This window comes from Ipomoea triloba, chromosome 11, assembly GCF_003576645.1.
Source record: "Ipomoea triloba cultivar NCNSP0323 chromosome 11, ASM357664v1".
Taxonomy (NCBI): domain Eukaryota; kingdom Viridiplantae; phylum Streptophyta; class Magnoliopsida; order Solanales; family Convolvulaceae; genus Ipomoea; species Ipomoea triloba.
In genome coordinates, this window is record NC_044926.1 from 17,149,489 (window position 1) to 17,163,761 (window position 14,273).

At 36.8% G+C, this 14,273-nt stretch overlaps 2 protein-coding genes across 4 annotated transcripts; both read left to right on the forward strand.

Annotated features, from left to right (window-relative positions):
• Positions 1-3,393: 3,393 nt before the first annotated feature.
• LOC115996005 lies at positions 3,394-6,174 on the forward strand. The gene is made up of 3 exons (XM_031235148.1): positions 3,394-3,942; positions 4,042-4,208; positions 5,730-6,174. Exons 1-3 carry the CDS (start codon positions 3,394-3,396, stop codon positions 6,172-6,174), a joined length of 1,161 nt encoding a protein of 386 aa, XP_031091008.1.
• Positions 6,175-6,597: 423 nt separating this feature from the next.
• Positions 6,598-9,911, forward strand: LOC115995622 (anaphase-promoting complex subunit 10). Of its 3 annotated transcripts, none has more exons than XM_031234714.1 (7): positions 6,598-6,741; positions 7,301-7,507; positions 7,609-7,669; positions 7,760-7,852; positions 8,012-8,082; positions 9,298-9,402; positions 9,495-9,911. In XM_031234714.1, the coding sequence occupies exons 2-7, from the start codon at positions 7,332-7,334 to the stop codon at positions 9,562-9,564; spliced, it is 576 nt and encodes a 191-aa protein (XP_031090574.1). In that variant the 5' UTR covers positions 6,598-6,741; positions 7,301-7,331; the 3' UTR covers positions 9,565-9,911. The 3 variants fall into 3 exon arrangements, with proteins under 3 accessions (XP_031090574.1, XP_031090576.1, XP_031090577.1); XM_031234716.1 differs by having other exon boundaries at positions 7,304-7,507; XM_031234717.1 differs by having other exon boundaries at positions 7,339-7,507.
• The last annotated feature ends 4,362 nt before the right edge of the window (positions 9,912-14,273 follow it).

The following is a 14,273-nucleotide window of genomic DNA, read 5'->3' on the forward strand; positions in this document are numbered from 1 at the left end:
TTAATGTTCATCCAACTCCATTCGAAGATAATTCTGTGACCACCAGAGGAACACCATTAAGTGCAACCACAAATGGTATATATTATATTCAATTTATTATATATCTCATCATGACTAAAGTAATTTGTTAATTTCTTTTAATGTATTTAGTCATTTAATCATTGTTTAAATTTTACGTGTTAACATTATTTTAGTGTTTATTTGTTTCTATTATTTTTTTTATAAAAAATATTGCAGTTGCAAGCAACCCAAATTCATATGCATTGAACGTTGAAATTCCACCTATCACACCTTTATCTGTCATCACAGATGGTAACACTTTCATATATTCATTGACTACCTATTTCTTCATCTGTTGTCTATGCTAAATGTTTTGTTATATATGTTTAAATAAAAGTAAAGTATATATTGTCACTTTCATGTTATATATATTTCATTATAAAATTTTGCAGTTAATATGCGTGACATATCTTCACCGTTCACTCAATGTTCATTTAACATTTCAAATATGTCAACTTCAACATCTTCATCACGCCAACCATTAGCTGATGTATCAAATGGTAATTTAAACTTCATTGTTCAATAATTTTTTTTCTTTTGAGTATTCGTAGCCTGTGTTAACAACTTTTTCCATTAATTAACACTAAATTAACAATTCATTATGTTTTTTAAAAGTGGAAAGAACATTGGATCCTCAATGTAATCGCGCTTTGTTGTCAACTGTGAGAAATTCCAATAAGGTGTCATCAAGAACAGATGTCAGGAATTTAAACTCGAATTACGAACAAGTTGCATCTCACAATAATGGATATGGTAATTATTTATTTTAAATTACAAAACTTCCTTCTGTTAATTTTTTACACAACACAAATAATATATGTTAATTATAAATTATTTACGTTACTAGATTCGTATTTCGACCTTGGAGATGCTTCTCATTCGTGTAATTATTGTGGTGCCTTATTTTGGCGCCAAGAGCGCTCAAATCAAAATGCTACACGCGGATTGCCGAAATACACAAAGTGTTGTTACGAGGGCAAGATACAATTACCTCGCATGAAGGATCCTCCTCCTGTGCTACAGAACTTATACTTTGGTCATACTGAACAGAGCACACACTTCCTCAATAATATTCGAAGGTATAACAACATGTTTTGCTTCACATCTCTAGGTGGTAGAGTGGATAGGTCAATCAACACTGGTAACGCACCTCCGGTATTTAGAATTAGTGGTCAAAATTATCACTGCATTGGAAGTTTAGTTCCAGGAGAAGGGTCTACCCCAATCGCATCAATTCTGTCAGGTATGTTTTCTTAAGAAATTCATTTTAACTTTCATTCGTTATCCATAAAGATATTCAAATATTATTTATTTAGTCTCGTTTTTTTCTTATGCAGACGAGATAATAACTCAGGTGATATTCGCGAAGATATTGTGGAAAAATTAAAAAACATGTTGGACCAAAATAATGTTTTGGTCAAATGTTTCAAAATGGCAAGAACCGAGATCCAATCTAACCCAGTTGTTGAGGTTAAGATGAATTTAATTGGCAAGCGGAGCAAAGATGGAAGGACATATAATTTACCAAGCGCTAATGAGGTAGTTGCACTTATTGTCGGGGATCTGGACCCATCAATGGGTGATCTAGACATATTGATAAACCAATTAAACCCTGCGTATCTGCTGCTACAGTATCCTTTGTTGTTCCCATACGGTGAAGATGGTTACCGTGAAGATATTTCATTCTCTGATGCATGGCACCAAGGACATCATGGTGGTAGGAAAAGAATTAATCCTAAAGAGTATTTCTCATTCTATATACATGAGAGAGTAAATGAAAACCATACATTATTGTATTCTAGGAGGTTATTTCAACAATACTTGGTTGATGCATATACAATGATTGAATTTGCACGATTGATCTACATTAGAACTCATCAGAAGGCTTTGCGTTGTGAAGCTTATCAAGGATTGAGCGATGCATTAACAAGGGGAGAATTAGACCCTACCGGTCGGGGTAAAAGAATTATACTACCATCATCATTCACAGGTGGAGCCAAGTATATGATTCAGAACTATTAAGATGCAATGGCAATATGCAAACAAATCGGTTATCCACATTTGTTCATAACATTCACTTGCAACCCGAAGTGGCCTGAGGTTGAGCAGTATGTTGCCCATCGTGGCCTTAAACCAGAGGATAGACCAGATATTATTTGTCGCGTGTTTAAAATGAAACTTGATGCTATGATTGAAGACATCAAAACACAAAAGCTGTTTGGCGACATATGTGGAGGTATTTCATTATCATACATATTTGCATTTGTCTTAATTAAATCTAAGTTAAATGTATAAACTTTAATCTTCATTTTTATTTATTTTATTTTCAGTTATCTACACTATTGAATTCCAAAAGAGAGGACTTCCCCACGCACACATATTGCTATTTGCCAAAACAATAAATAGGGCTAATTCCGTAGTTGAGATTGATGCTATTATTTCAGCTGAAATTCCTGACCCAGATGTTGACACTGAGTACCATGACGTAGTCAGCGAATTCATGTTGCACGGACCGTGCGGACAACTTCGGAAGAATTCGCCCTGTATGATAAATGGTAAATGTGCAAAGTTTTTTCCAAAAAAATATGTTACTCATACGTGTTTGGATAAAGATGGTTACCCGATCTACAGAAGGCGTGATAATGGGCGTATAATCGCTAGGAATGGAATTGAATTTGATAATCGTTATGTTGTTGCGCATAATAAACATCTGCTCCTAAAATATCGCGCACATATTAACGTTGAATGGTGCAACCAATCCAGATCTATTAAATATTTTGTTCAAATACGTGAACAAGGGAAATGATAGGGTCACGGCAGAGTTCATGAGTAGTTCTACAAATGGACGCAATGGTGATGTGGTTGATGAAATTAACATGTACTATGATTGTCGGTACATATCAGCATGTGAAGCAACGTGGAGGCTTTTTGGGTATGCTATACATTATCGGACGCCACCTGTGGAAAAGTTAAATTTTCACTTAGAGCACCAACAGAATGTTGTCTATGGTGAAGATCAGACACTCGATGAGATTGTGGAGAACCAAACAGTTAAGCACAACCAATTCACAGCTTGATTTGGGATGCTGTTTGGGAATTTCTTGCAGAAGATGCACAGTTTCATCATCGACGTCGCATGAACAATCCAGGTATTTCGACATACAAAAAATTTATTCCACTTATATTTATTATTTATAAAATTAAATTATTTGATCATTTTTTTTGGACCATCAAGATCTGTTGTTATCAAATTCCGATAAGAAACAGGTCGCTCTTGTGGAGTTGGAGAAATTGTTATCTTTGTGGGGGAAGAGTCTGAGAGACTTTCCAGAAATGCCACTTCCAAATGAAACCAACATCAGGTTTATGGAAAACATGTTGATAGCTGAAGAGTTTGCGTATGATAAGGAATCGTTGAAGATAGAGCATGAAACATTAGTAACACAATTGACGGATGAGCAAAAGAATGTTTACAACTCTGTGATGAATGATATTGATTGTAATGGAGGTGGACTCTTCTTTGTGTATGGTTACGGAGGAACAGGCAAGACATTCGTGTGGAGGACGTTATCCTTAATGATAAGGAGCCGCGGAGATATTGTTCTAAATGTTGCTTCAAGTGGAATAGCATCTTTATTATTACCGGGAGGAAGGACAGCGCATTCTAGAATTGCTATACCACTCTCATTGAATGAAGATTCCACGTGCAATATATCGCAAGGTAGTGACCTTCCTGAGCTTATAATTAGGAGCAAATTGATAATATGGGATGAAGCACTAATGACTCACAAACACTGTTTTGAGGCTTTGGACAAAACCATGAGGGATCTATTGAGGTTTGCCATACCGAGTAGTGCTGAAAAGACATTTGGTGGAAAGACAGTAGTTTTGGGCGGTGATTTTTGACAAATTCTTCCAGTTATTCCCAAAGCAACGAGACCGATAGTTGTTGGAGCAACTATTAATTCTTCATACCTCTAGACAAATTGCAAGGTATTGAGGCTCACGAAAAACTTGAGACTATGGAGCTTAGCTTCAAAGGAAGATAGGCAGACGGTTGATTGGTTTTCAAAATGGATTGCAAACATAGGAGATGGGATAACAGGGGTTGTAAACAATGGGTTGTCTGAGATTGATATTCCGCCAAGGTTTCTCTTAAACTGTGGACATGATCCCATAGCAACTATAGTGTAAAGCACATTCCCAAGCGCGAGATATGGCATGATTGATGAGTTGGACCTAGAAGGGCGAGCGATCCTTTCACCGACTTTAGATGTGGTTGATCAAATTAATCAATACATGTGCAACATAAACACTGCAGAAGGTCGAACTTATTTAAGTTGTGACTCTTTGTGTAAGGCAGAATCAGATGGCGAAAATCTATCACAAGTACACACTCCTGAATTTTTAAATAGTCTGAGATTGTCTGGGCTTCCCAATCATTCATTGATATTAAAGATTGGTGCACCTGTTATGTTATTGCGGAACATAGATCACTCTCTTGGTCTTTGCAATGGTACGCGCCTCATTGTCACAAGATTGACAGATCATATTGTGGAAGCAAAAATAGTTAATGGGACACATCAAGGGACCAAAGTTCTTATTGCCCGAATGTCTCTCACCCCATCTGATACGAGATTGCCCTTCAAGTTCCAGCGTAAACAATTTCCGTTGATGCTTGCATATGCAATGACTATTAACAAAAGTCAAGGTCAAACACTAACTCATGTTGGGTTATTGCTAAAAAAATGGGTCTTTAATCACGGTCAGTTATACGTGGCTTTTTCGCGAGTAACTCATCCTGATGGTTTGAAAGTTTTAGCTCTAGACGAGTATGGACAAACTTCTTTTACTACTACCAATGTTGTCTACAAAGAAGTTTTCAATAATGTGTAATTCAAAAAAGTTATATTATATATTCTTTTTTTTTTTTAATACAAAGATGACAAATTTTTTATATATCTATATAAAACATATATCTTGCGTACATATAATTTCTATAATTGAGTTGCTACACAACGAAGTAATTAAACCAATTAATACAAATCCTAAACATTGATATGCAAATTGTTTAATGTATCAACTCCAAATGTGTATATCTACATGTTTGTTATTAATTGGTAATTATTTGTTCATATTCAAGTTATTTGAAAAAAAAAATTTGTTCATATTCAAGCAATAATAACATCACAAAACACAATGAATTAAACTCAATTCTCCAATTACATTATATAATATTTTATATTACGGTTTACACAATTGTATTACGATATAAATATTAGAGCAAATTGCCATTTTGGTCTACTGAGTATAGGGGTCCTATTAATTTTGGTCCACGACTTTCAAAAGTGTTAATTGCATACCACGACTTTAAAATTTGTATCAATTTTGGTCACTCCGTCGAAATTGCCAGCCAAACGTCGCCGGATTCTCTTAATCTCTCCGATCAGGCTTAATTATAGGGGCAAAAATGTACTTTCCATCCCTAAACCCAAAATAACCCAACCCAAACCCAACCCGGTTCTCCTCATTCCTTCCCTTTCTCTCCACTATTTCTACCCAACTTTTCATTCATTCCCAATTTCTCCTTTTCCTCTCAAAAGTTGAAACCTCTTCAACATCCCCAAAACTCCTTTCTCCTTCTTCTTCGTCTTCTCTATATGCCTCAGCTCATCAGTGTTTAAAATGCAGCAGAAGAAGCAGTACTTGCATGAGCTTCTGAGAGAAGAGCAAGAGCCCTTTCAGCTCAACACTTACATTGCCGACCGGAGGTGTGAGAACCGCCGCCTTCCGTCGCCGCCCAAAACCTCTGTTCAGCTCAAGAAGTGCTCTGCTACGAAGCGCAGTCTCTATAAACATGCATGTTTCTTCTCCTTCCAAGATTCCTCCTCCTCGCCGGATGTTCGCAAGTCTCCTCTCGCCTTTCCCTCGCCTCTCTCCGCTTCAAGAACGCCGAATGGGCGGGTGAGGCTCAACGTTCCGGCGAGAACGGCGGCTTTGCTTCTCGACGCGGCCTTGAGGATTCAGAAGCAGCAACAACAGGGTGAGAAAAAGGCGAGACCCCAGATTGGTTTGGGGCTGTTTGGGTCCATTTTGAAGCGGTTGAAGGACTGAAACAGGAACAAAAAGAGGGAGATTAAGAACGCTACTGATCAGAGAAAGGATGATGATAATGTGGGAGGAGTGAGCTGAACAGGGTTGGGTTTGGGTTGGATTATTTTGGGTTTAGGGATGGAAAGTACATTTTTGCTCCTACAATTAAGCCTGATCGGAGAGATTAAGAGAATCCGGCGACATTTGGCCGGCAATTTCGCCGGAGTGACCAAAATTGATACAAATTTTAAAGTCGTGGTATGCAATTAACACTTTTGAAAGTCGTGGACCAAAATTAATAGGACCCATATACTCAGTAGACCAAAATGGCAATTTGCTCTAAATATTATTCACATATTATAACAAATCCATTCCGTGCAACGCATGGGTGTGGAAATACTACTAGTAGTAATAATAATAATAATAACCTAATTCCTACTTCCTAGTCCTTGCTGATTCTGCATTTCCGCCCTTCCCCGCTGCGTCGATACTGCTGTCTCCGATCTATGGTCTCCGCTGCGACAGCGCCGACGAGGCGACGAGAACTCTGAACTCTGCCTCCCCCGCTTCTAGTTTTCTACGCCTCCGGTAGGTGTTTCTACTTCCTTCCTTCTAGTTTCTAGTTTTCTTCTAGTCCACTTTCTTCTAGTCCGCTTTCTACTCTGAAATTTCTAGCCCTGAAGGCTGATTAGGATTTCAGATAAGAATAGTGACACTAGGATATCAGATAATTATTTTTTATTTTTTTTTTACCAAAGATGCTTTTATGCACATATGAACTAACAAGTAGAGACCTTGTGATAAATCTGGTATGTAGGATATGCCCACCTTTCTTCATCTCCTAAACCTTAGTTACTTTACATAAATGATAGCTTCATCTAATCTAAAAGCATTTTCCCCTTTCTGTCTAGCTTTCCTTGTTCCTTATCAAATTCTAAGCAAATGCCAACACTGAAGAAAGTGAGGGAATAAGTAACCATTTTTATGCACAAAACTTCTATATCAACATTCATGCTTCTTCAGTGTTGGCATTGAAGTGGATTTGAGCTTGTATGATGAAGGAAGGATTTTCTCAAAAATTAGGGGTTTTGTTTCAGTTGATTAATTTTTCTTACTTCAATTAGATCCTCTGAGATGTTTTTTATAGCAGCAAAGTCCACCCAAGTAAGGTAAACTCAATGGCAGATTCATCAGAAGGAGAGGAAGAAGGGAAGCTGACAGGAGGTAGCCAACAGCTTTTGGTTGATGATGACCTCTGTGAGATGGCTAAGAAGGCTGCTTGGAGTGTCAGCTCTTGCAAAGCTGGAAATGGCATTACTTCCCTTCGAGATGATAACCTTGATACATACTGGCAGTTAGTAAACTTATATAAATACTCTTCATCGGTGTGTGTAATTCATGTCTCTATTTTCTAATTCTATTCTCTCTCCCTTCCCCCCTTCAAATGGGGTTTAGATCTGATGGTGCACAACCTCATCTGGTAAATATACAGTTCCAGAAGAAAGTAAAGCTCCAAGTATGTTTTTTTTTTACTTGCATCTTGAAATTTTGTTTTTCTTTCAAAAATGAGCTGCATTTACATGTTTTAACTATATTGTTTTTCCAGTTAGTAGTTTTATATGTTGATTTCAAGCTTGATGAGAGCTACACCCCTAGTAAGATTTCAATTCGTGCCGGTGATGGTTTCCACAACTTGAAGGTACGTGTGTGTGTGTGTGTTTAGGGATTGATTAGGGGTTCCTGTTCAATTGATGAGCTTCAGTTTTAATATTGAAAATGTGATGTAGGAATGCATATTTTATTCAACATTTCAATGTTTTTCTTAAGTGGATTTGGAGCCTTTCATTTGCTAAAACAGGAGATAAAATCAGTGGAACTTGTCAAGCCAACCGGATGGGTGTATATATCATTGTCTGGGAATGATCCTCGGTGAGAAATAGAAGCTTTCAAAATATTGTTTTACACTTATCTAAAAGAAAACACACAGACACATACATTTATATTGTTTGTATAAAATTATAAACATATCTCTTGCACTGGTTTTCCTTCCATTTTGTTGCCTTCATTAGTTTTCATGTTCTTTGTTTTTCCTAGTTCATGTAAAGTGAGGGGATTGATTGATTGATTGAACCAAACCCATGAGTTTAGGAGACCTCCAAGTCATTGACTTAGTTTTGTAAATGGAAATTCTCTATCAAACATGTTTATGAAATCCTCTTCTAAAGAAGTAAATCATCTTGGAACCTTTGTTTCTCGTGGGTTTGGAAGGATGGAAAATGGAGGAAAATATAATGGGAGGAAAGGAAAGAGAGCTTAAGATTTAAATTTCTCTTGTTTTGATAGGAAGGAAATGGAGGAAAAAGAAAACCAATAGAGAATGGGGTGGATAATAATCATCCATCCTATCAAATATTTCCTCTCCCAATTGTGATGTAAGGAGAAACTCAATCATTCTTTTCTCAACTCACACTAAACATATAATCTGTCTTCCCTCGCCTTAATACACGTATCATCTTCTTTTCTCATTATTTTCTCTCTTTCTTCTTTTCATCTCATTTTATTTCTTCTCATCCATCACAAATTTACTTCTCCAATTTCCTTTCCCTCCTAATCTCTCTAAAATTATATCCCCTCAATTTCTACCCATATGAAACTCAACATTAAATTGAATGGAGTTGCCTTACTGTGGTTCTTTACAGTTTCTGATATATATTCTACTAAACAACAAAGTGTCAATGTAGAAATTTTTTCCTTGTAAAATTGAAAATCACTGTCATCTTGTGTTTCATCTACTCTAAGGAAAGATTGAGATTTTAGCCTTGTACTTTGGAGAGAGCTTTATTTGTTGAATTTTGGCAGATTAATTGCTCAGGAGAATCAGGTTGAGTAATGAGATTCTAGTCCTGCATTTTTTCCAAAGGATTAGTGGAATCATTGTGGATTTAAGTGACAAAGGGAGAAAGCCACATTGACTACAATAGTTGTTGCTTTTAAATAAAAGAATGCTTATGCCACAATGTTTACTGAACATTGTTCAGCATTTGTGATGCACATTCCCATTATGTTTTCTTTCATTTTGACTTGTTCCTGATGCTATAGGCTCACTAACCATACAAGTTTTTCCTGTGCTGTGCTGTGCTGTAGTGAAACCTTTGTCAACTCTTTCATGTTGCAAGTGGCAATTTTGTCAAATCATCTGAATGGGAGGGACACTCATATCCGCCAGATTAAAGTCTATGGACCTAGGCCGTGCGTCATATACATTCTTCTTTTGCTTTGAATTTTTAATCTTAAATTATAGATGATATCACCAATTCACAAAGTATATCTAAATTATGCAGGAATCCCATTCCACTTCAACCATTCCAGTTCACCTCAACAGAGTTCATTACCTACTCTATTGTGAGGTAAAACTCATGTTTCAATGTAACAAAACAGCTGATTCAAGGTTGTTTAAGGATGGTAGGTGTTTAGAAAGTGCAAAACAAGTGTATCATGGCCCAATGCAATGCAATGCTGGCTGATTGAAATTGGGCAGTTTTAGTCCATCGAGTAATTAAAAATGTTGGATAATGTTAACTTGTAAGTTTTTTTATTTGAATGAAAATGAGAACAATATGAGAGGATAAACATGACTTGTGGAACTAATAGTTCATACACCTGAGATCACTATTATTGATTATGAGTGTGTTGTCAGTTATTCGTGGATGAATTATCAAATATTTTCAAATGTACTGTAATAATTACAGAAGCACCACTATATTTTTTGTCTGATTTTTAGCTCTTAATCATTTTAGATGAATACATGAAATTTTTTTTTTTTTGAGGAGAGATGAATACATGAAATTAATCTGAAGGTTCTCACGTATATATGCTCAGATCCATTTTACTACACTCTGAAGAAATTTAGTATAAAGTATAGTGTATATTTTATATTTGAAAGAATTGTATATCATACCTAGGCATCGACAAATGGCGAAGGGTTAGGCAGCGATGACAGTATCTTTAACAGGCGGCTTGCAAAGTATCTCCTTTGCTTCCACTCAGAACATTCAGAAGAAGTTGGAGGAGTTCCGTCGGAGTATCAAGACGTTTTAATAGGTTTTTCTCTTTTCACACGTTTGGCAACATTTCTAAGTCTTCATTTTATATGAGGAAAACTATTTCCAACAAAAATTGAGTTGAAATGCGCAAATGAATATTTAAATAATAGGGTCACACTTGTGTGAGACCGTCTCACGGATCTTTATTCGTGAGACGGATCGGGTCAGGTCAAAGCACCATGCAAATGTCATACTTATATGTGCAAATCTCACACTTATATGTTCAAATATAACACTAATCAAAAATACAATTTTTGTTACTTATAAGAGAAAAAGTAATACATTTTTCATAATAAGTAATGTTGACAAATGCCTCTCACTTATAAGGGCAAATATAGTACTTTTGAGGAAAAATGTAATACTTTTAAATCGAAATGTAAAAGTATTGTATTTTCCCTTAAAAGTATTACATTTACCCTAATAAGTAACAAAATTTTTATTCCTGATTAGTATTACATTTGAGCATATAAGTATGACATTTGTACATATAAGTGTTACATTTGCATCTTGACCCGACCCGACCCGACCCGTCTCATGGTGAGACGGTCTCACACAAGTTTTTGCCTAAATAATAAGATTTCTGTCCAACAATGTTAGTCGGTAAATAGTCAAACCTATATTTTTAAATAATGTACTTTTAGTATATTAAAAATTTATAGGGAAAAGGATCAAATACACCCCTTAACTTTACACCAAAATGGAATTAGGACTTTGAACTTTTTAAAAGTAAAATTAAGCCCATAAACTAGTCATTTTTGTACATTAAAACCAAAAATCAGTAATTGACTACAATAACAGGTAACAAGATACCGACGAAGCTCCGACGACCGGCACCGGTCGCCATCTCATACAATAACAGGTAACAAGATTCAGTCCCAAAATTCTATCGTAAAAAAAATAACAGAACTAATTATTGTCGTGATTCAATCGCGTTTTGGGCGACAGAAATCTTCTTGTCACCGATTTCGTTGCCATAATGATAATGAATATTCGATCGCTAAAATCACATTTTGTCGCAATTCAGTTAAATTATTATTATTTTAAAAATATTTTGGAAATTATTATTATTTTGTTAAAATTCTAATGTTAGTATTTAAAATTTTAATATGCAATTATATTTATAAACAAAAACACTATTAAAACTAAATACAATATAATTTGTAATATAAAAGTAATACTACCTCCGTCCCATTTTTATTGTCTGATTCGTTTAACGAGGCTTGACTGAAGTTATTTTTAATCTAATTTTTCATAATATTAAGTTTAGCATTAATATATAAAATTTAGGCTAAAGTGTCATTCCGCACCATGAACCATAAGTGATTCTTCATGCCGCATCTTAAACTTTCATAAGTGCTATTTCGATGTACAAATCATAAATTTTTTTCGGCCTAGACTATTTAGCAGGTTTTCTTCAAGTTGCAGGTAATAATGTGCTGATGTGGAGGTGTTTTGTTAGAGCAACCCCATCTGTGGATAATTAGGGGATAATGTCAGTTTATGATCTTCACTTTGATTCAATGCATTGGTATGGAGGCAAAAATTAAAGGAAATCATCCTCCTGCAAAATGGAGGAGAATGTCAGAACATTAAAAAAAAAAAAAAAAAAAAAACACCCAGACGCGCGGCGTCTGGGCGCAACACTGCGCCCCAGCGGGCGCGTGGTGCACAATCGCCCCTGGGGCGCGTCAGAGTGGCCGCCAGCTGGCGGCCACTCTGACTTCAAATACACTTATTTATTATTTTTTTTAATTTTTTTTGTTTTTTTGTCAGATTTTATTTGTTTTTCCTTTTTTCTTTTTCTTCTTCTCACTTTCTCTTTTCTAATCACACTTACAAAAACTCTTAAAATACGTGAAAAAACTCCACTGATAATGTTGCTCTTATTGGCAAGTATGACATGGCAACCATTTAACCATTTTGTTTTTTTCTCTCTCTAGAGTTTCACTTTCCTCACGAGTTCAAGGGCCCCCTCTCCTTCATTCTGCTTCTTCGCACTATAAAAGATCCAACGAATATGAATCAGAAGTTTACAAATTCCATAAGAAATTCTTGCAACTTGGGTGCAATTAGTGTTCTTGCTGCAGATGATGGCCAGAAATCACAGTTTATCACCGATGAAGATGACTAGAAAACAGAGCACAACAGTTCAACCCTAAAACGGTTAAGAACCAAACCTTGTCGGAGTAAGGAAGTATCTCCTGCCCTAAAACGGTTCAGACTATCACAGATTTCGGCTATAGTGTTTGGTTACTTAGAAGTTTCTTTCACCACAAACTCATTACTACGACAGTACAGAAGTGCCAATAATTGATCGCACTGCACAAAATCTATGTTTCTTGCGTATTGGATTGAGTTGTAAATTACTTAGCGGCACACCGTCTCCGTTTCCGTTTCTTGAATGTATGACATCAAATCCTTCGCCTGCAAATTATCTAGCGGCACACCTTAGCACAACATTCTAAGGTTGGTTCTTGTGTCGCTTTGACAACCTGAGCACTAGCTTTGGCGGAGTTCTTACCAAGAGTAATCACATTCTTTGACTGTCTCTTCCTACACTGCCCATAAATGCATGCACTTATAACAGTACTGCCAGTAGCTGCCCCCGGTGATAGTGTGTTTCTCAAAGAGACTTCCTGTTGCTACTGAGAAGCCAATGCAAACTTTTTCGGGCAAGTGATCCCTCAGATCAACCTTAAAGCTAAGGTTGCCGTCTGTCCAAATGCCAAAACCCAAGTTTCATGTAAAGTTTTCTTCTTTTTTTTTCATAACCATTTGCTATTGTCCAAGCTTATCCAAAAGGAATGACATTAACGAGGTTACTGTCAAATAGAACATGGCATGATCCTAAAACAGTGTTTCAAAAGAGTTGCTTTTCACATCATAATCCCATGCAGATGCAGGAGCTCCTTTATCTTTCAGTTATTTCAATAGCACCTTTCTTTATCTCCTTAACATTAGGTAAGGACCTCGACTGGTTCCCATGATTACCACTTGTCCACGGAGCAGGTTCATATCATCAATTAACTTGGAGAATCTAGGAACTAGCACTATAAGTAATGAAGCATTATTATCTATCCTCAGTGCAATGCTGTTAAGCCATTCCTTGCTTACATTATATTCTAGTGTAGATCCGGATACTCACATTTGTCAAAGGTGGCCTCTCCATGGACGAGTATGCACCGAACACCACAACAATGAAAGGATCTACAGCTATTGTTAATAATGGAGTGAATGAAAGAGACAAAACTTCTGGGCAGATTCTCTCGAGCTGTGCAAGCAAGGAAGAGGCAAATGGTCCTGGGCAGATTCCCTTGAGCCAAGCAATAATCTGAAGATACTTCCTCTAGTTGCAATATTGTAATATTTACTTACACATGTAGTCGAATCTGCCCAAAATTTGCAGACGACGAAGTAGCTTCAGATAATCTGCTTGGTCAATGGTCCTGGGTAGATTCCGGGGGGATCTGCTTGGTCTGCAAATTTCGGGGGTCGCCGAGGGAATCTGAAGCTACACATGTTGCTGAATCTGCCCAAAATTTCGAGGGTTGCTGACAGGGCAGATTAAACCATCAGTGATCAAGCAGTTAACGGGGTCGTCGAAATTTGCAGACGACGAGAGGTCATCGGAGATGGTGACGTAGCGGATGTGGAGGCTAGGCTTGCGGATGCCGGAGAACATGCTGGCGGTTGCTTTTGGTGAGGTGGTAGTGCACGGAATGGGTGTTGATGAAGGTGAAGGCGAAGCCTTTCTACGCTAGCCAGCAGGTGAGGTGGACGGAGGGGTTGACATTTATCAATATTACTGGTGCCATGTCAGCAAGGCAACAGGAAAACCTGCTAAAAAGTCTAGGCGGAAAAAAATTTATAATTTATGCATAGAAATAGCACTTATGAAAATTTAGGGTGCGGCTTCATGGTGCGGGATGACATTTTAGTCTAAAATTTATATATTTAGATGGATTGCTACTGGCTGAGCTTCGAAAAAAGAACACATAGGATAATAGCGAGCTTTGT